Here is a 21,346-nt window from a genome sequence, read left to right on the forward strand (position 1 = left end):
CAACAAAAACACCAACAACATCCAACCAAGACTATAACAACAAGTTCACACGTCCAAGAACAACAACTTCAGCACACGACCATGGTCTTGTTCACAACAACAACATCAATTTTTTAAAAGCTCAAATCTAGATCGACTCAAAGCGTTAATGGACAAGAATACTAACACTTGAAACAACAACAAAAGCAAAATAACTCCTAGACGTAGACACACAAAATTCGGCCAAGATACAACAACAACAAGTTCGACTTCTCGGCCAAGATCTCGCCAAGATCTCAAGCTCAAGAACACGTCTTTCTTTTCTTTCTTTTTTATTTTCTTAGCAAGAAAGCCCAAGATTGGTATTGTAAGAAAAAAAACCAAAGATGGATTTGATACCAAATGATACGGTACAAACAAGGAAACACCAAAATCAGTCCAAAAACCAATCCACAAAATGAAAGAAATCCATGAACCCTTTTGGGGACCAAGTCTCAGCTTCCCAAGAACACAATAACAAGAAGATAACAAGGTGTTTATTACACCAAATCAGCGAACAACAAACTAGATTAACAACATAATATGATGAACAAGATTCAAATTTAACAATAACAACAAGAACACAAGATTATAACACAAACACTAAACAAGATTACAAGAAGGTAAAAGGATAGATAGATAGACCACATAAAGATATAATCTTAAGAACCCAAGAATGGACACTCTTGGATCCTTAACACTAGACACAATAATAAACCTATCTCTTACGTGACACAAGATTGGATTCTACCTCTCTAGCATCAACGTTTCCAAGCATGCAACAACAAAAGAGAACCCACCCTATTGTTGTATCCTAGTTTTGGTGGTCACTCTTCTCACTAGAGAGTGATACGGGAAAAACAACGAAAACACGAAACAACTCTAAAATAGTCCACTAATCTTAAGGATTTGAGGACTAAGATGGAGACCACTCTAGGATTCACTACAACAATAACAATACGAGATAACAGCGGTGCATTTGACACCAAAAACAGCAGCAACACAATGATAACAAGATGAACACAATAAGAAAAAATTTCAGATTCAAGAAGGACACAAAACAGTCCACTATGAATCTACAAAGTGCAATAAGATAAAGATAGATAGATAGACCAAATGAGGGAATAATATTAACAACCCAAGAACTGTTACACCCTCGGACCTTTAATACTACACACAATACTAACCTATCTCCTACGTAGGCACAAGAGGGATCTCAATCTCCTAAGGACCAACATTTCTAAGCTTGAATCCAACACAAGTGATTCCACACTCAAGTTGACTTCCCTAGTTACAATTTTAGATTTGTGCCTCAAGGAGAGAGGACTTGTCTTTCAATGTTATACAATATTCATCATCATCAAAATCTAATGCATGAATCCCTAGAAGGTTGTATTTATAGTGTATTACAAGAATAGTGTGAAATATCCAAAATGACCCCTTAGTCAAAGTCTTCAAGTGGGCTCCCTTGGAGTGCATTGTATGGACTGATTTTGGAGCCTAGTTAGGCCTTCCTTTGCACTTTACGTGTACACTCCAAGTCTCGGGTTCATTCACTCTCGAACTCACCCACCTCCGTGGTCATACCCGTATCAGAGAGAGAGCTTGTTACAAGTCTTACAAGACTCACAAATATCATTCAAAAACTAAACTAAAAACCCTACAATATTCCTTTTATAGCTATAACAAATATAAGTTAAAATGATCAAAAGGCCTTTCAAAGAGTGGGCACCTATCTAGTGTAATTTATGGGATGATTTGGGTGCATTTTAGGCCTCTTTTACACTTCAATTACATGTGCCAAGGCTTGGGTCCAACACACACTCTCCTAAGTCCATATCCGTGATTATTCCTGTATCAGAATCATACTGATAAGGAGAACCATAGTCACATATACTAAAATAAGAATTCATTATAGAAACAAAGGGGAAAATAGAAAAGAGAGGTTCCAGAATGCTAAAACTTTAGCTGAGAAAATAAAAGACAATTTCATAACATCTGCCCTAATATATTATATTCCTCTACTATATATAGACATCTTCCTGGGGTCCCAAATATAATTTGACATCTTCACAAATAGGACCTCCATCTTGGTTAAATTCAAAACAATTCTCCCACCCTCAATAAGAACCTTGTCCTCAAGGTTCGAGTATAGTCGTACAAAGACCATGGTGTTGTGTTGTTCCTCTTTGTCAGTGCCAACAACCCAAAAGAATTCTTCAAAAGCTTCATTATCCAAAGTAACTTCCAACATTGATCTTTCTTTTTGCTTTTTAAACCAGAGGATGCATCCATATCTAACAAGATAATCATCAAAGAGTTCCTGGGAAAGAGATGGCAAAAACAAAGGGCAAACGTTGAGCATCTGATGGAGCTTTGATTTAAGATCACTGTTAATAGTTGGATCAGATTCCTCTAAAGCAGATTGTATTGGTGGCATCACCACATGTAGGATCTCTGCAATCCAAGAAGCACCCTAAGGGATAGTTACTTTCAAAACCAACTTACTAGAAATCCCAGTGAAAGCATCATTTAAAAGCCACAAGAGTTACATCCATGTTTTCTCCAGATAAGAAAGTTTAATATGCCAGCAGTTACATGTGCACATAAATGATGAAAAATGATTCCAGGATCTGAAATAATTCTCCACAAATATTTTTGCTTTGCAAAAATGAAACTCATGTTGAGAAACATAGTGACGAGGGTGATGGGTCAAGACATCTTTACTACCGATCATGGAATATTGCTTTTCCTTTTCTTCTGCATCAGTAGCCTCAAGTGGTTTGTGCCAAGTCTGGGTACCATAAGGGGCACAAAAAGTAGCAGGAACTGGAGCTAGAGTAAACGTAGTAACTTGCTTGGGTCCTTCAAGTACTCTTGCATTCTTGTAATATTGTGGAATGAGTATGTGGTCTTTGTGAAAATTCCTAGAATAGTTGTGTAGGCATAGATGAGCACATGAGAAACAACATTAACAGTAACATATGTAAGAGCCATTGATAGACCAAAAACATGTGTAACTTCAGCTGCAAGCTTAATGATTAAGTCCATTTTTTAGTGTTCAAGAACCACAGAGCTAAGAGCCAAACTATTTGTTGCAAGAAGTATACCGAACTGGATGTTTTTGGAAATTGCTTCATACAAATTGTTGTGTTCCGCTCTATTCTCAGATATTTCAAAGAACATCAAAATGCACTTCTTAACTACATCAGACAGAGGACCATTTGATTTGAGAATGTCAAACAACACTGTCTCAGATAACAAGAATACTAAATCACTGGACTTGATCATTTTATCAAAATTTACAAATGCATCATTGCCTACTTCTTCCATCACAAGGCCACCAAGTTGCTCACGCCTCAGTATAGCAATTAAATAATATATAGCAGGAATACTAGTATGTGTATGCATGTCCAGGTCAATATCAACAGTTATATATGGATACTGAGTATACCAGGATCAATAATAAAAGTTGTTGAGGAATAAGAAAAAAGTTACACCTCGAGCCAAGTCCTTCCAGCAACCAACACAAAATCAGCTTCCAGTGGCGTATGTTTATTGCAAAATTCATGAATCTGATTGGTGCATAGCACAATATTTGATGTAATTTCTTGCACAACCATCTCATTATGTAGCACTACAGCTTTTAAAATCTTACTATCCACAAAACAGGTCACAATATATGCACCATAAGTCACCCGGATAAAAGACACTAACATTGGAAGTATTATGTTAAGATGTTTCCTCCACTCTTTCACTGAGTCGGTTCCTGTATACCTCTCCCAATAGTTGACATCTGTTGGGCCAATGCTTGACAAGAATTCACCGCCAGGAATGAGTCATAATCATAGTCAGACAACCCTTCAATCTGACCAACAAGCATCAGCTTTAACTTGTTTTTGTTGAGGCAAAAGTGACGTCCAACCCTTGAGAGAATCAATCCATTCAAGTATTCGTACAGACTGAGAAATCACCAATTTACAATTAATTTGCCATGTAAAATTTCCAATCTTACATCGAAATTCGAAAGGCAACAGAAGAAGCAAGCCTGGTTTTACTTGTTCGGATGAACAAAGCTCAATCAATAAAGATAAAATTGTTGCACGTGCCCTATTATCAGACAATGGACAGATATAAGATCTGAAATTTTCACTAAAATTATTTGCATTCTCTAATATGTACCTCTCCACACTAATATCCCTCTTGCAATTGGACCTAACATGCTTAAATTGATCAATTATGTACCTCTCCACACGAGAAGTAGCAGCCCAATCAAGAGAATACAAAAATGAGTTATCTAAGGATATACCCAGTAGCTTGTAGGAATTACAAAACCTTGTAAGATTATCACTGCATTCAATTAGCACTTCGGCCTCACCTATATACTCAGATTCATTCAACATGGAAAGCCATCTCCTTCTTTCAGCCATTTTATCAAACAATTTAGGCGCATCTAATGAGGAACTTAGAGGAGCATAACCTGAAACATCCAGAAGTTTTTGACCAATGTCAATTCAATTGGTCAAAGAACAACAAATAACAAGTAAATAATAGCCTTTCAAATAGATGCCACTATGCCCAGCAAGTGGTTGACCAGTATGAAACTTCTTACCTAAGAGCTTGATTTGGTTGTATTGGCGCCTGTCAAATGAATCACTTAACTGCCCAGTATCTACCCACTTGCAATCGTTAATGCGCAAAACAAGTGAAAGCGAGCCAATATGTGCACTAGGGCAATGAAATTCTGCAGAAATGTCCCTCTGCGGCACTCTATCGAACACCTTGCAGTCAAACTCTAGTGGTCCCTTAACTGAGAAAGAGACATGTGAGAATTTGAGCTCGGTAGCGTCAATAGAAGCACATTGCGGTATTTTATCTTCAACACCAAGAACAAAAAGCTGTGAATCCAGATGGGATTTCACCATATCAGCCACCTCGGTGTCACTATCATTATAAGTTGACTCTAGCACAGAGGTGATAGTTATAGCATCTGAAATCTCTAGAGTATCAATGGAAGTGGAGTCCAATTGCATCTTCTCCTGCAACACCGAACGCACATGGCAAATAGAAGAGAGCATACATTTGCTACATTCTTGCGACTCTATCACTAAATCCTGCACGATTTTGAGGGAGGTGTAGATCTTCTCCAAAATTGCAGGTGGATAGGTGGGGCTCGATGATGAAGGTGCAGTAAGATAATGTTGGTTGTATGAGGCTGGAGGAGTTTGACAGGAAGATGATACCCATTTGGTAGAGGAGGGACAACGAAAGCACCATTGTAACGAGGGGGAATCATACTGATAAGGAGAACCATAGTCACATATATTGAAATAAGAATTCTTCATAGAAAAGAGAGGTTCCAGAATGCTAAAACTTTAGCTAAGAAAATAAAAGACAATTTCATAACATCTGCCCTAATAGATTATATTCCTCTACTATATATAGACATCTTTCCGGGGTCCCAAATGTAATTTGACATCTTCACAAATAGGACCTCCATCTTGGTTAAATTCATAACATACACACACAACGTGGATCTCCAGAGGGTACTAACTGAACCAAACTACAGTAATTACAGGAAATAGAGGTCGGTTATTGATGTCAATTCCAAACACTGAAACTACATTGAAAGGAAGTTACAACTGAAATAAAAATGATTAAAATATCAAATTAACTAGTAATGATGGTAGAATTTCCATGAAAGAACTAAGATCGCCGTATCAATGCATCAGCTTTGAAGTTTTATTCTCAAGCGTTACACCTGTCCCCCTCATTCTTCTTAATTAGTAGGTGTTAGCTATACTTGTTGGCAATGCTCAGAAGATTAGGAAAAAGTTGAAGGGGCTTAGACATCATGGTCATGTGATCGGAGCCTTGGATCACTTCCACTTCATCTGGTCGATTCTTTTCAATCATCCACTTTTGAAATTCCTTTTTTATAAGCTTATCTTCAGCAGCAACAATGAATGCTCGTTTAACTGATCCAAACCTTTTGCTTGAAACAACTATCTCCTTCGAAACATCTTCCGCTCTGAATATAAATACCGGCCTTACTAGTTTAGTGGAAATCCTAACACCAAGAAGAAGAAAACACTATTTATATTAGTTTAATGTTTATGTTACGATTAAGTACTCGAATAGATCTATAATTTGGATACACTAGTAAAAATCCTTGAGTAAATGATGCCTACTGGCTACTAATAATTTTTGGCAAAAAAGTAATTAGTCAGTTTCAGGCCATTTGCTTGACCAGAATAACAGAACTTAGCTATTTCAATTATACATTTGTATGTGCTTTGCTTACATGATCTGAGCTCAGCTGATAAATATTAGTTGCCAGATACTTGGGACCATAACTGAAGGTTGTTGGAGGATTTTTAGGTCCATCGTCGAATGTAACATGATTATCAAGTGCAGCTAGTACTCCAGTGAACTCTATTGCCTGTAACGAAGTATATTTAGTTCCAAATATGTAAAAGTCTATGAAAACTTTTTAGATCATATGATCACCTCCTTGCTAAAGTTGGGGTTATGGAAAATTGGTACCTTAGTGTAGACGGTGCTTGCATTGAGAGTTGGACCAGGCATTAGAGCTGTGACAAATACAGCAACTAAAATCTTTTCTGGAAAGGTTTCTATGGCTTTAGAAATGCCAAAGCCACCAATTTCATGGCCTACAAGAACTACTTTTTCATGTGCAGGAAGAGAAGCCATGAACTTCATTAGCGGACTAAAGTAATCGGACAAATGTCGCACTTCGAGGACCTGCTTGGGATTGTTTCCTGAAGCACCCAAGTCAATAGCTGTGACATTATGCCCTGAAGATTGCATCAACGCCACAATCTTATACCAAGACCAAGCTCCATGGCATGCCCTATGAACTAGCACAAATTGCTCCTTAGCTTTAGGGCCTGACAAGGTTGCATTTACATAAGGCAATAGAAGTATTAGAACTACTAGACTTGTTAGCAACTTGCTTTTCTCCATATCCTAATACCTTCTTTTAAAGGATGAGCACATAATACGAGTCAGTTTTATAATTAGAGAATTTTGGTTTCTGCTTACTTCCACGCACAAGCAACCCCATATTGGCTATTATTTGAGGAAGTGGGCACGCAATGTAGTAGGGGCTGGAGCAAGCTTGGGGACCCTGGCCTCTCTATTGATAGTCATCGGGAATTGGGATAACTAGGATGGTGATAGAGCCTTCTTGGTTTGCCAAACTTCATCCTCCTACAGACACTCCAACAAATGCTATTATTGATTTGGGTAAGTAGTGCTAAACTCTGTGATCATGTGATCTAAAATTCTTAGAGAAATAATGAACTGAAATAAATTTCTTGAACAACATTTTAGTGGCTCTTTAACCCATCGTTCACAAGATCAGAAGACATTTTGAACAGATTTCTCAATCATTGACTTCATTATATTACTTGCCATCTTGCATCACCTAAATATATTAATGTAGAATTTTAATTCAACCTGTTCACAAAGTTTAAACACAATTTCAGAAACATTTGAATACATTATATATTATAATAAGGTGGTCTAAATGATAGTTACCGAGATGAAACAGACATTATTTCAAGCAAGATCATTCAAGCATCCAAAGCATATAGAGTACCTCAATCTTTTGTGTGGGTGTCGTAAAGTAGTATACTGTCAATCTTGAACATTAATAAGAGAAAAGAACGAACCAGCAGACCAGTTTGCTAATTGGTTTCATACTTTATGATCTTTGTGATGTATAATTGGTAACAGTGATAAACAAGACGTGCAAGGAACTTGACTTTCATTGTCCTGCAGTTGTCCTAATCTTGAGCTTGCATTCAATTCAAATATGATTTGATTGTTGAGAAATGTAGGAACTTGAAGAGAAAGATGGCTATGGGAGGGGGTCATAGTGGCTATAATTTTAGTTTGTTTGGTTCACATGAACTCCTGACTCCCAGTTAAATAAATTGGCCTTACTAGTGTAGCGGCCAGCGCCAAATCCTAACAACAAGAAGGAAAAAAATGATTTAAATCAGTTACCTAGGTGTTGTTGCGGTTAAGTACTTGAATCTGTAATTTAGATAAACTATTATAATCTTCCAGTAAGTGATGCCTCCTAATAATTTTTGGCTAAAGAAGTCAGTCAGTCACTTAAGGGTCATTCATTCTCATGACAAGAATAACAAAATTTATTGGTTGTTTCAATTACATTATATATTTGTAATATGATTTGCTTACCTTATTTGGGCTCAGCTGGTAAACATTAGTTACCAAGTGCTTCGAACCTAGGATGACGGTGGCTGGAGGATACGTAGGTCCATTATCGTATGTAACATGATTATCAAGTTGTGTTATTACTACACTGCCTGCCTAAAATAAAGTATAGTACTTAATTTCAAACATGTAAAAGTTCAAACAAACGGAACAGATCATCTCATTGCTAAACTTAGGAATATGGAAAATTGATACCTTAGTATAGATGGTGGTTGCATTGATATTTGGACCAGGCATTAGACCACAGAGAAATACAGCAGCTGAAATGTTTTCTGGGAAGGTTTCCATGGCTTTAGAAATGGGGAGTCCATCAAAGCTATGGCCTGCAAAAACAAATTATGTGAAGTGAACCCATGAATTCCATTAGCGGACTAAAGTAATGCGATAAATGTGGGACGGACCTGCTTGGGTTGATTGCGGAAGTACCCAAGTCAAGAGCTGTTACATTATGCCCTGAAGATCTCATAAATGCTACTGTCAAGAATGGACCTTGGGCCTAACTCAACCTCAAAAGCTAGCTCATGAGGAGGAGCATTGCACAAGCCTTATAAGGAGACCACCCATCTCATTAACCACCAATGTGGACTTTCTTTTCTTTCTTCTAACATCCCCTCACGCCCATACCTTAACTTGGCGTGGAAAATCTCTCCCGAATCTCAATCCGGAGGCCCAACATTGGGTGAGATGGGTCTGGCTCTGATACCATGTCAAGAATGAACCTTGGGCCTAACTCAACCTCAAAAGCTAGCTCAAGAGGGGAGGATTACCCAAGTTCATACAAGCAAACCACTAGTCCATTCCCCAACCAATGTGTGACTTTTACCCATTGGACTAGTGGTTTGCTTATATGGACTTGGGTAATTCTCCCCTCTTGAACTAACTTTTGGAGTGTGAGTTAGGCCCAAGACCAATTTTAACATGGTATCAGAGCCAGGTCCATCCCCATTTTAGGCTCATGGTCCACGCGCCAGTAACAGTTAGGCCTGGGCGTGAGGGGGTGTTAGAGTGGGTAAAAGTCCCACATTGGTTGGGGAATGGACTAGTGGTTTGCTTATATGGACCTGAGTAATCCTCCCCTCTTGAGCTAGCTTTTGGGGTGTGAGTTAGGCCCAAGACCAATTTTAACAGCTACAATCTTGTACCAGGATCACGCTCCACAGCCTGTTGTATGAACTATCATAAAGTGCTTCTTAGCTTTAGGCACTGATAAGGTTGCATTTGCATATGGCAACAGAGACTTGCTTTCCTCCATCTCTTTTTTCGTACTTTTGAAGGATGAGCACATAATATGAGGCATTCTAATTTTACAGTTGCAACCCCACATTAGCTATGGGCTGATGCTAAAATTAGCCTACGAAATTCTAAGCCGCATACTGGACATATTTTCATGGAAGGTACCCAATTGATTAAAACCCTCTAACAAGTAATTTCATGATTTACTGAGAGCATAAGAATGCAAATTAAAAGTACTCCATATGTTTAACTTTTGGGATATTATGATACAAGAATATAAACTTACACCCATGACATAACTTGTGGGATATTATGATACGAACATATAAACTTAGGCCGCTAAAAAGTTGTTTGTTATTTTCAATGTCAGGAGCATTATTTATGAGATATTATGATACAAACCTATAAACTTATGCCCCACGAAGAGTTGTTTGTTGTATTTCGGTATTATATTTTCGACCACTTGTTTGTTATTACTTAAGATTTTGACAAAAATTAAAGATCGGTCCAAAAAAAAAAAACAATATTATGGGAATGACCCCATAGAGCCCCATTGTGGGTATGGCACCATACTCTCTAATGAGAACGATCCTATTTTTTTCCGTCTCCCTTCCTCACGCAGATCAGCAGCAATGGCCAACAATAATGGCAATAATCCCAGAGTTGTTAATGTTGATAATACAACAGGTGCTAATATTATCATTCAATTCAACCCTGCATCCCAATTACCCATTAAACTCAACAGTGGCCACAACTTTGCCATCTGGAAAGCTCTGATACCATGTTGAAGTGTGTGATCATCACATCTAAATGCTTAAGTTGTTAGAGAGAGTACACTTTTATTATTTAATTATATTCTCAATATGTCCCCTCACGCGCAGTCCTAATTCTTTTTCATGGATCAAGCACGTGGAAATTATTTATAATAATGGGTGGTAGTGAGATTCAATCTCAGGATCTTTGCCTGCTCTGATACTATATAAATGCAGAGTAAGTGTTGGACAAAATTATTTTTTAATGAACGTAGAAAGCGTTTTAAGTAGAGTTACAAAGAAAATAAGAAGACTCTTAGACCAACACTAATAACGTAATCCAAATAAACAATGATTGCTCAAATAACTAAGGCAATATCCTAAATAAACAAGAATTGTTGAAAACAATAATACTAATAATACTGGCTAACTACTAACTAATAACAGAACTATGGTAAAACCACCCAAAGAAAATGTTTGGTTGGTGAAGGAACAAAAATCTAAAAGGACAAGAAGCTTAACAGGGGCGGAGCTACAGTACCTTACGGGGGTTCGGGCGAACCCAGTAGCTTTTACGTAGATCTTATATTTATACTACTAAATTCTGAATATATGTATATTATTATATGCTGCGAACCCACTATCAAACATTATTGTTTGGCCCAGTGGTTGTTGGGTCAGTTTTAAGAAACATTGTTGCTTGGCCTAGTGGTTGTTGGGTCAGTTTTAAGGCATCTTTGGCCCACAGACATGGGTTCGAACCCTGCAGCAGCATATGTTTTTTTTTCCCTTGATTTTTTATGTTTTTTTTACTTAATTCAGAACCCATTCACTTCAGATCCGCTCCACCTCTGAGAAGCTACGCATCTGCTTATCTGCCAATCATGGAACCATTCGACTGCTTGAAAGTTGAAAACGTAAGGAAACTTTATTCTATATGCGTCGTCTTTGTCAGTTAATGAATGATGATGCCCCTCTAGGCCAAAAATATTGCAAACTGTAAGAAATACGGGACGTGTCATATGCAAGAAAAAATGAAGACAGACTACAGAGGTGTTTCCCATTTCACAATCATCATATTGGAGTCTGCTGGCAGTAATTAAGGACAAAATGTTACTAATTCTTCATATACATTTTTGTTCCCTATAAGAAACGTTGGGGCGGGTCGAACCCGATATACCGGACATATTCGGCCTATGTAGATAAGGAGGATGGTTGCATTGAGAGTTGGACCAGGCATTAGAGCAGTGACAAATACAGCAACTGAAATCTTTTCTGGAGAACTTTCCATGGCTTTAGATATGGCGAATCAGCGAAAGCTACAGCCTATAAGAAATACTTTTCATATGCAGGAAGATAAGCCATGAACTCCGTTAGTGGACTAAAGTAATTGGATAAATGTGGGACTTAGCGTACCTGCTTCAGATTGATACCTAAAACACCTAAGTCAATAGTTCTGGCTTTGTACCCTGAACATCTCATCAATGCCACAATCCTGTGCCAGGATCTGGCTCCATGTCTTGCCTTATGTTGAAGTAGCACAAAATGCTTCTTAGCATTAGGCCTTGACAAGTTTGCCTTTGCATATGGAAACAGAAGTATTAGAACTACGCACATAGTATGAAATCATTACAAGGCAAATGGCCACAGTGAAATCAGTGAGCTCTTGTTCACCTACAACATATTCCTCATTCATATTGTTCTAATTCTTCAGTATCTAACTTCTATTTCCTCCTCCCCATTGATGAGATATAACTGTTTGTTCTGTTAGGATCGATTAGCAGTTCACACACACTAAATCTATGGAGAGGATGAAGAAAACTTGAGAGAGTTCTTGAGGAGAGAAAAAGAGAGGTAATTTCGTGGTAACACCCGTGGGTAACCTCCACGGCGGACGGGCTATTTATATTAATGACTTGAGTATGTACAATTACACAGAGAATGAGAATAAAAGGTACAGCCTAAAATTTGGGAACCGCGTAAACATTAATATATAACAGTACGTCACATATTAATCAAGCTCCACAACCTAACATGTTCTTGAACCAAATTGAACTAAAAAGTCAGTAATTATAGGAAATAGTGGTCATTTATTGATGTCAATTTTGAAATTACAATGAAAGGAAGCAACAGCTGAAAGATAATAATTGAAATATCAAATTAACTAGCTCGGTAATAGGACTTCTATGAAAGAACTGAGACCACCATATAAATTCATCAGATATGTGAATTGACTAAAGTTTTATTGTCAGCCTAAACCTGTGTCCCTTATTCTTCTTAATTAACAGCACTTAGCTATACTTGTTGGCAATACTCTGAAGATCAGCAAAAAGCTGAAGGGGCTTAGACATCATAGTCATTTGATCAGAGCCCTGAATCACTTCCACTTCATCTGGTGGATTCTTTTCAATCATCCATTTTTGAAATTCCTTCTTTATAAGTTTATCTTCAGCAGCGACAATGAATGATCGCTTAACTGATCCATACCTTTTTTTTGAAAGAACCAACTCCTTAGAAACATCTTCCACACTGTATAAGTATACTGGCCTTACTAGTGTGGTGGCCAGCGCCAAATCCTAACACCAAGAAGAAGAAAAGATGATTTAAATCAGATCCATGTCGATGTCTCAATTCAGTACTCAAATAGATCTATAATTTGGATAAACTAGTAATATCTTCATATAGGTGGTGCCTAGTAATTATTTTTTGCTAAACAAGTTATTAATCACTTTAGGGCCATTCGCTTGACCCTGATAACAGAACTTGGCTATTTAATTATATGTATGTATTATGCTTTGCTTACCTTGATTGGACTTAGCTGGTAAAGAAAAGCTTCCAAGTACGTCGGACCATAGCTGAAGGTTGTTGGCGGATTTTTAGGTCCATTATCGTATGTAACATGATTATCAAGAGCAGATACTACTCCTGTCGATGCAAATGCCTGTAACGATATATATTTAGTTCCAAATATGTAAAAGTCTAAGCAAAGATAACATCATCATCTCATGGATAAAGTTGGCGATACGGCATATTGGTACCTTAGTGTAAACGGTGCTTGCATTGAGAGTTGCACCAGGCATTAGAGCAGTGACAAATACAGCAACATAGATCTTTTCTGGAAAGCTTTCCATGGCTTTAGAAATTGCAAAGCCGCCAAAGTTATGGCCTACAAGAACCACTTTTTCATGTTCAGAAAGAGAAGCCATGAACTCCATTAAAGGACTCAAGTAATCAGAATAATGTGGGATTTCGAGGGCCTGTTTGGGGTTGATCCCTGAAGCACCCAAGTCAATAGCTGTGACATTATACCCTGAATATCTCATCAATGCCACAATCTTGTACCAAGACCAGGCTCCATGGCATCCTCCGTGAACTAGCACAAAGTGTTTCTTAGGTTTAGATCCTGACAGGGTTGCAGTTGCATATGGCAACAGAAGTATTAGAACTACTAGACTTGTTAGCAACTTGCTTTTCTCCATATCCTAATACCTTCTTTTAAAGGATGGGCACATAATATGAACCATTACATGTCAGCTTTATAATTAGAGAAGTTTGGTTTCTGCTCACTTCCGCACACAATCAACCCCATGTTGGCTATTATTTGAGGAAGTGGGCAAGCAATGTAGTAGGGGCAGGTGCAAGCTTGGGGAACGTGGCCTCTCTATTAATAGTCATCAGGAGTTGGGATAACTAAGCTGGTGCCTTCTTGTTTTGCCAAACTTCATACTACTGCAGTCTGCAGGCACTTCACCAAATGCTACTATTGTCCTGGGTAAGTAGAGTTAGCCTCTGATCACATGATCTAAAAAGCCTAAGTTATTAGAGAAATAATCAACTGAAATAAATTTTTACATTTTAGTCGCTCTTTAATCCGTCGTTCACAAGATCAGAAGACAGTTTGAACAGATTTCTCAATCATTGCCTTCATTATACTATTCGTCAAATAGTTCACTAAGTTTAAACATAATTCCAGAAACATTTGAATACACTATATATGTATTATATAAAGGTGGTCTAAATAATAGTTACCTAGATGAAACAGACGTTGTTTCAAGCAAAAGATCATTCTATCATCCATAGCATATATAGTACCTCACCTTCTTTTTGTGTGTCGTAAAGTAGTATACTGTCAATCTTGTATGCTATAATCAGAAAAGAGAATGAACCCGCAGATCAGTTTGCTAATTACTTTCATACTTTATGATCTCTGACTGTATAATTGGTAACACTGATAAATAAGAAGTGTAAGGAACTTTACTTACCTTGTCCTGCAGTTGTGCTAATCTTGAGTTTCCATTCAATTTAAATATGATTAAATTGCTGCAAAAAGTAGGAGCCTGAAGAGAAAGAGGGTTATGGGAGGAGGTCATAGTGGACATAATTTTGCTCACATGAACTCCTAACTCCCAGAGTCCACCAGTAGTTCCATGGCATGGATCGTGAATGCTAACTAAGATAAAGTTGTGCAACATATAGGCCATTACTGCTCCTGCTACGAACTACTTGCAGTACTCAGTTGGAGAACAGCAGAAAAAACCGTAGGATCAAAAAAAATATTATCTTCTCCATCACCCAGTTCCCTTTAATACCAAGAGCACATGATAAATGTCTTAAGTTGACTTGCAATCCAACAGAAATATATAATGTAATAACAACACTTGAGGACATTTAATTAAAATGCCATGTTTAATAGCAGCAGACTATTTCTTGTTTTTCTTATCGGGATGACAACTTGATCCTTCACGGAGAACTTGAACTTGTATGTAAAGGACTTTGTTGTGTTTTCCTCTCACAAATTCCCAAATGCACTTGTCGTTTTCCTCCACAAGATTCCACTTACATAATCTGTCCCATCCACCTCTTAGCCATGTTTTACCCTGCTTATCAGTCTTGCATTCTGTCTCAAATTCTCTGCCAGCAGAGTCGCGAATGATCATACTTGAAGGGAGTTCAAGTTTGCAGTCTCTCACCAAATCAACCGGAACGTACTACAGTTAGGGTGAAAGACTGTCAAACGAGAATGCTATAAGATAAAAATATAAAATCATTCACTAAAATAGTTATACGCTTTAAATTACCAAACTGGATCGTATTTTAGCTACAAAGTAAGGATTTTTTGGTTGAGCCGCCCATCCACTTTTGAATATATCATCATCAAAATGGTCATGGAGATCCCTCACCTTGCGAGTAGCGACTCTTTTGCATCCAGCTGAATCATGAAAGTGAACTGGTCAGGTTCACAAACAGAAATCTAATGAAAACTCGAGATATTCCATCTGTCACATTGTACGTGGTGGTAATTGTTGAACCTGGACTTTAAGAAATAAAGGACTTTGACACAGAGAGAAGTTTCTGGCTCATTTTGCCAGCAAACAAAACGACCATCCTTTTTTAAAACTCTTTAGAACTGTAGTCTTAAACATTTCATGACATTTATATGACAATAAGATCAAGTCAAAATATACATAGATGTCATTTTTATAGTACTCCCTCCGTTTAAAAAAGAATGGCTTACTTTGACTTGGCACAAAGTTTATCTTGTGGCCTTAAATTAAAGTTGTACCAAATGTACCAAAATATGCTTTAATCTTGTGGTCCTAAACATGTCATGTGGAAAATTGAAATTAAAGTATTGCCAAAAAAGGAAAGGGGTCATTCTTTTTTAAATGAACTAAAAAGGAAAGTAGGTCATTCTTTTTTAAACGGAGGAAGTAACATATTAACAAGAAAACAATTGAATTGCATATAAAATGAAACAGAGTTGATATAAAAATCTTTAATTTGTGTTTACCTTTTGAACGTGATACCTTTTTCTCAAATGTGTCAACCCTTTGATTCTCTTCTTCATTTTCCGCCTCTGTTTCTTCCTCTTCATCATCGTCATGTTCTTCCTCCACCATGCGTTTGCGTTTTGAACGTGCCGCCTCTTCCGTCTCTTCTTCCTCTTTCTCTTCCTCTTCCTCCTCTTCTTCATATTCCTCATCCTCTTTTTCTTTTTCATCTACCACGTAATCCTCAACACTATCATCATCATCAGAAGAACTACTGCTGTTATCACTAGCCAAATTCTTCCCTTTTGGCTCTACACTATTATGATGTTCATTTATTTCTTCCTCCTCCTCCACGGTCAATTTTAAACCTCCAGCTTCTTTCTTTTCACATCCATTTTTTCCAAGTAATTTTGTGTAGAATGTTCTGTTTCCATCAAAATCAAATACCAGAAAATCTCCCAACTCTAAACTGTTGTCTTCAATGAATTTCTCCCATTTATATTCAAAATAAAAATCTCGTCCTGTTTTAGTCACTCCCATAGGCCACATATTGTCAAACCGATCCCTAAGGAAAACTTTCCTAGGCAACTTTCCATTCTTGGAATTGGTAAAACTTGTGAGGATTTTCTGTGAAAAAGAAAAAGAAGCTACAACAACAACAATAACAAACCCAGTGTTTTCCCACCTAGTAGGGTCCGGGGAGGGTAGAATGTACTCAATTCATACCACTACCTCCGAAGAAGTAGAGAGGTTGTTTCCGATAGACCCTCAGCTCAGTACCAAAAAGGCAGTAAACAAAGTGCTTATGATGTGTTTAACGCGTTCATAGGAGTCACTTAAGGTAATGCAAGCTAAGAGCTTTTGAATCCATCAAGTTTTAGTATTTTATTTTGCAAGGGTCATCTTTAAATGAGCGTAACTTGATGTTATGTGGTATTTTGTCATATTTAGACCCACCAAATTTTAGAGAATCGAATTAGCCTTCCAACGATACCAATTTCGCCTTAATCCAATACCCGAGCGAAAAGTTATGCCCATTTTCGTGAGAGACAGTAAGGGTATACGATTGGTTAGGCGCCGTCCAACCAAACTTAGGTGATTGGTTAGGCGCCGCCCAACCTGGCTTGTGCGATTACTTGGGCGCCGCCTAAGTCAGTTTCAAGTGCCAAAAACACTCCGTTTTGACTTATATCAAGGGTGTTGAAGTCATTTCACACCCCTAAACCATCCCTAATCACTCCAAATCGTTGATAAGGGGTTTTAAAACACATAATTACAATCCCTAAGCCCTAAATTAGTCAAGTTACGATCCAAAACCCTTTCTCTCTTCCCAAGAACAAAATCTAAGTTTACCTCTCAAGAATCAAGAAGTTAAGCTCCGAATTCAAAGTTCTCTACAAGGATTCTTTCAATCAAGCTTGAAGGTCCAATCTTTCAACGAATCCGTTACCATAAAGGTATGTGGGGTTATGACAAGAACACCCTTTCGTTCTTGTGCCCACAGTTTGCATTATTTTACAAAGATACATGATTTTTACATGTTTTATCATGAATTTGAAGTGATAAATCTTATCCTATGTTGTTGTTCAAGATACTATGATTATTTTGAATGTTTAGAAAATAAACTCCATGAGTTTGAGATTATTGTTATGATTAAAGGCTGAAATTTTTCAGATTTTCGTATAAATTATGCATGCTTGTGATATAAAACATAAATGTTGAAATGTTTTGATTAAGTATCGCTATAAGGGTCATTAAACCACATTGAGATTGTTGTTTTGAGAATTTATGTGCTACATGCACCCATGTTTAGACTATTTTTGATGAAGTATAGAAAGATTTGACTTTTTGGTCACAACAGAGTTAAAATCCACTTTATGAAACGAGTTACGGATTTTATCATTTATTTAACTTAAGAAATATGAGATAACCCTTAAAGTGGATTTTTCTTGAGATTTTTAAGCATAGTATTGGGAGTAGTATTTAGCACCGAGTTGGGTATGTTATTACGGTTTCATACCCCAGAACTACGTGCCACCGTAGGTTGAGACATTGACTTCCACTATATGTGGAAAATTGAGATAGTGATCACTGAGATAAGATTGTTCTTCACCGATGGCAAGGGTAGGACAGCCCTAATCTTACGGGGGCAAGTCGTGGGACATCATGGGTGCTCACATGGTGTACATGTCGGTTAGAAGAACCTCCCAAAGGGTCGTCCCTCATTCTTAGATTGATTTTACTGATTTAAAAGAGATTTGAAATGCAGATTTATGATGTATTCAATATTCCAGATTTCACTAAGATTGCTTGATGAGAGAATAAGAAAAGAATCTTGATATTTGGTTTAAGTGTAATGGCTCATGATATCCAGATTGGCATGTTTTACCATTCATTGTGTATGATTTCAGATTTTAGATTTCTTTCAAGCTTTATGAGCCATTTACAAATGTCCTGCATGATTTGGAAAGAAAACTTATGACATGATCGTCAAATATATATATATATATATATATGCATATAAATATGTTTATTTCATGCACCCCCACGTACTCGGTACGTTTCCATGGTACTGACCCACATATTCGTATGTGAGCTACATTTTCTCGGAATGTAGGTACAAGGTATAGTGTACATCTTCAGATCCAGTCAGTTCACATCATCCAGTCAGCAAGTGATGAGTCCTTTTGATTCAAAGGCTTGAGTTAGTTATACAGTTCGAGAAGTGTTGTATTTTCTTTATTCAGTCGTATTGAGTTGGGTTAGTCAAGAGTCATGACCCGGCTACCTACAGTCAGTACTAGTAGAGGCTTCATAGACAGTCAGTAGAAGTTGATGTATTCTTTTTCAGTTTTGGTTGTAAAAGCAGAGTTGTAATCTTGTAAATTTAGTTTTGTATCTATCATATTTAGAAAAGAGTTATTTTCCGCAGATTTGTATAGATTTATACTTTTTGTTCAGTTGCTTATGAGTTATGCCTGCGGGACCCAATTTTGGGGTGTTACAGCAGGCCACCACTCCGAGTCACGGCCCAACGCGTGAGATTCTCAATGAAAGCTCCAATGTTATAAACCAAATGGGAGAGCCCAACCCAAAAGACTAGCCTGATAGGTGGGAGAACCCATTTGGCCTATAAACCCCTTAGCATTTCTCTATTTTTCCAATGTGGGACAATTGGTTCATAACACACACACCTCACACAAACCCTCCTAACTAGAAGCTCCATCTTATGTACAAAGACCTAAGATTACTAGTCCGGCTACACCAAAGCACTCCTAACTACTAGCTACGACTCACCCACATGCATTAGTCCTCTACCCTAATTCGTGTCCTCCATACCTTCCTATCTAAGGTCATGTCCTCGGTAAGCTGTAACTGCTCCATGTCCCGTCTAATCACCTCCCTCAGTATTACTCCGGCCTACCTCTACCCAATCTGAAACCATCCAAAGCCAACCTTTCACACCTACGAACTGGAGCTTTAGTGCCTCTCCTCATCACATGCCCAACCCATCTCAACCTCACTTCTCGCATCTTGTCCTCCACCTAAGCCACTCCTACCTCTCCCGAATAACCTCATTCCTAACCCTATCTCCCCTAGTAAGTCCACACATCCAACGCAACATTCTCATTGGAATTAAAAAATGTAGAACAACATCAATTTCTTTAAATCAGATTGAACATATCCTACAATCAGCCAGCATTTGACGGAAAAATATTTCAATTAAACTCAAACTTTGAGACTTTTGAAGTTAGGATTCAAGAATGTAACTATTTCAGAAACTACAAAACAAAATCTGAAGCATCCTAATAGTTTACTGCAAAGTTACTTCCTTCAATACTCATTATGCAGTCATTTGTATTTTTCTTTTTGGGTACATAACAAAACTAAAGCTTTAGATAAACTAACCTACTGGGGTTCAAGCCTGGTCACTAACCAGTTTTAATTTATGACATCTACTGACTGAATTCTACAAAATACTGGTACAAAATCAGGAGATTTAACATATATAAATACTAGTATAAAATGTACTTGCATCACACAAAGGAATCTCTCTCCTCTTATTCACGACCCACATCTTCAAAAAGTATTACTTGATAAAGTTTCAAGAAAAGCGTGAGCAAGAATCATAGATCGAATGATTAATTCTGTGTCTATCAGAGGGAAAGTACACTCAAGAAAAATTTAGAACACCATGAGGTATTAAGTTAATTGTGTCTACATTTTTGCAGATCTAAATGTCACCAAGGTTTTCCCCTTTCCATATCCATTGCCCGCATATCCAAAAGAAAAAAGATTCAAGGAAAAAGAGTCCATAGAATCAAATACCATGAAGAAGGAAGTATACATACTAGCCGTTTTGCACTGGTTTCAGGATTGAAAACCTTGAAGAAGCCTTTTTTCATGTTCTCTTTTGTTCTCAAACTTTTAGAGAATAAGAATTTGCTGCACAACCTTAAACCTACAAGCTTCTTTAAGAGAGTCAAAGAATTCGTAGGCGCAACCTTTAACCCTACAAGCTTCTTTAAGAGAATAAACTTCAAGATTACAAAAATCTTTAGAATATTTTTTTATGCTAGTAATAGTAATAGCGTGTTCTCAGTGTATAGTGTTGTTAAGGGCAGTGTTCAGGGATGCCTGTATAGTGTTGTTAAGGGCAGTGTTCAGGGATGCGTGATGCGAAAAAAGTGAAGCGACCGCATCATTGATGTGAAGTGCAATTTAAAAGAAAAAAGACCTAATGGAGCATCCAAAACAGTAAATTATAAGTGAACAGGAAAAAAAAAAACAGAAGAAAAAGAAAGAGAAAAAAAGAGGGAAAACAGAGCTGCCATAAAAATAAAAACAGAGCAACAGAAAACTAAAAGTAAAACAGCGAAAAAACAGAGCTGCAGTAAGAATTAAAATAGAGCGGCGGTAAAGAATAAGAAAGAAGAGCACAAGCTTTTTTGTTTAAAAAAAAAAAGAAACAATGAAACGAGAAGGAGAAGAAGGAAGAAGAAAGAAGAAAAGTTACCTTAAAGAAGAGAAGTCACAACAACAATGGAGATTAGAGAAGAAGAGAAGAAGTCACACTCGCAGCAGCCAGAAAACTGAAGAAGAGAAATTGTGATAGCTAAACCTACAAAATCGCAACTATTTTCTTTCATTAAATTGACCCGATTCTTTTTTTTTTAATTTAAAAATAGCCCACCAATTTAAATAAACACGATGCAAGCACATCAACCCGGATCACGCATCAGAGGGTGATGCACCCGCTTTATGCAGATTGCCTCACATCAAAAACCCGAAGCGCAAGCACCA

At 37.4% G+C, this 21,346-nt stretch overlaps 3 protein-coding genes across 8 annotated transcripts; all 3 read right to left on the reverse strand.

Moving 5' to 3' along the window:
- Nucleotides 1–3,334: 3,334 nt before the first annotated feature.
- LOC107840338 (methyl jasmonate esterase 1-like) lies at nt 3,335–9,761 on the reverse strand. 2 transcript variants are annotated; one of them, XM_047395110.1, is made up of 6 exons: nt 8,688–9,761; nt 8,482–8,609; nt 6,565–7,251; nt 6,323–6,460; nt 4,631–6,111; nt 4,358–4,498 (listed from the first exon to the last, which is right to left on the reverse strand). In XM_047395110.1, exons 3-5 carry the CDS (start codon nt 7,003–7,005, stop codon nt 5,812–5,814), a joined length of 879 nt encoding a protein of 292 aa, XP_047251066.1. In that variant the 5' UTR covers nt 7,006–7,251; nt 8,482–8,609; nt 8,688–9,761; the 3' UTR covers nt 4,358–4,498; nt 4,631–5,811. The 2 variants fall into 2 exon arrangements, with proteins under 2 accessions (XP_047251065.1, XP_047251066.1); XM_047395109.1 differs by lacking the exons at nt 6,323–6,460; nt 6,565–7,251; nt 8,482–8,609; nt 8,688–9,761 and having other exon boundaries at nt 3,335–4,498; nt 4,631–6,081.
- A 2,580-nt stretch (nt 9,762–12,341) lies between these two features.
- LOC107840336 (methyl jasmonate esterase 1-like) lies at nt 12,342–14,795 on the reverse strand. Of its 4 annotated transcripts, XM_047395115.1 has the most exons (5): nt 14,534–14,795; nt 14,301–14,413; nt 13,310–13,644; nt 13,075–13,212; nt 12,342–12,847 (listed from the first exon to the last, which is right to left on the reverse strand). In XM_047395115.1, the coding sequence occupies exons 2-5, from the start codon at nt 14,347–14,349 to the stop codon at nt 12,563–12,565; spliced, it is 807 nt and encodes a 268-aa protein (XP_047251071.1). In that variant the 5' UTR covers nt 14,350–14,413; nt 14,534–14,795; the 3' UTR covers nt 12,342–12,562. The 4 variants fall into 4 exon arrangements, with proteins under 4 accessions (XP_047251071.1, XP_047251072.1, XP_047251070.1 ...); XM_047395116.1 differs by having other exon boundaries at nt 13,761–14,795; XM_047395114.1 differs by lacking the exon at nt 14,301–14,413 and having other exon boundaries at nt 13,310–14,039; nt 14,534–14,675.
- A 17-nt stretch (nt 14,796–14,812) lies between these two features.
- LOC107840335 (B3 domain-containing protein At4g34400) lies at nt 14,813–21,346 on the reverse strand. Of its 2 annotated transcripts, XM_047395112.1 has the most exons (4): nt 21,060–21,346; nt 16,063–19,728; nt 15,350–15,480; nt 14,813–15,259 (listed from the first exon to the last, which is right to left on the reverse strand). In XM_047395112.1, exons 2-4 carry the CDS (start codon nt 16,589–16,591, stop codon nt 14,972–14,974), a joined length of 948 nt encoding a protein of 315 aa, XP_047251068.1. In that variant the 5' UTR covers nt 16,592–19,728; nt 21,060–21,346; the 3' UTR covers nt 14,813–14,971. The 2 variants fall into 2 exon arrangements, with proteins under 2 accessions (XP_047251068.1, XP_047251067.1); XM_047395111.1 differs by having other exon boundaries at nt 16,063–21,346.

The sequence above is a fragment of the Capsicum annuum genome, chromosome 8 (genome assembly GCF_002878395.1).
Source record: "Capsicum annuum cultivar UCD-10X-F1 chromosome 8, UCD10Xv1.1, whole genome shotgun sequence".
NCBI classification, from domain to species: Eukaryota; Viridiplantae; Streptophyta; class Magnoliopsida; order Solanales; family Solanaceae; genus Capsicum; species Capsicum annuum.

Coding starts and splice junctions, on each gene's coding strand:
- LOC107840336 (XM_047395114.1), bottom strand. CDS start 13,750: ATGGAGAAAAGCAAGTTGCTAACAAGTCTAGTAGTTCTAATACTTCTG. Junction 13,213..13,309: donor CAAGCACCGTTTACACTAAG/GTACCAATATGC, acceptor ATATCGTTACAG/GCATTTGCATCGACAGGAGT. Junction 12,848..13,074: donor ACCAGCTAAGTCCAATCAAG/GTAAGCAAAGCA, acceptor TCTTGGTGTTAG/GATTTGGCGCTGGCCACCAC.
- LOC107840335 (XM_047395112.1), bottom strand. CDS start 16,591: ATGTGGCCTATGGGAGTGACTAAAACAGGACGAGATTTTTATTTTGAA. Junction 15,481..16,062: donor AAAGGTATCACGTTCAAAAG/GTAAACACAAAT, acceptor TTCATGATTCAG/CTGGATGCAAAAGAGTCGCT. Junction 15,260..15,349: donor CTAAAATACGATCCAGTTTG/GTAATTTAAAGC, acceptor CCCTAACTGTAG/TACGTTCCGGTTGATTTGGT.
- LOC107840338 (XM_047395109.1), bottom strand. CDS start 5,363: ATGAAGAATTCTTATTTCAATATATGTGACTATGGTTCTCCTTATCAG. Junction 4,499..4,630: donor CAACCAAATCAAGCTCTTAG/GTAAGAAGTTTC, acceptor TGGATGTTTCAG/GTTATGCTCCTCTAAGTTCC.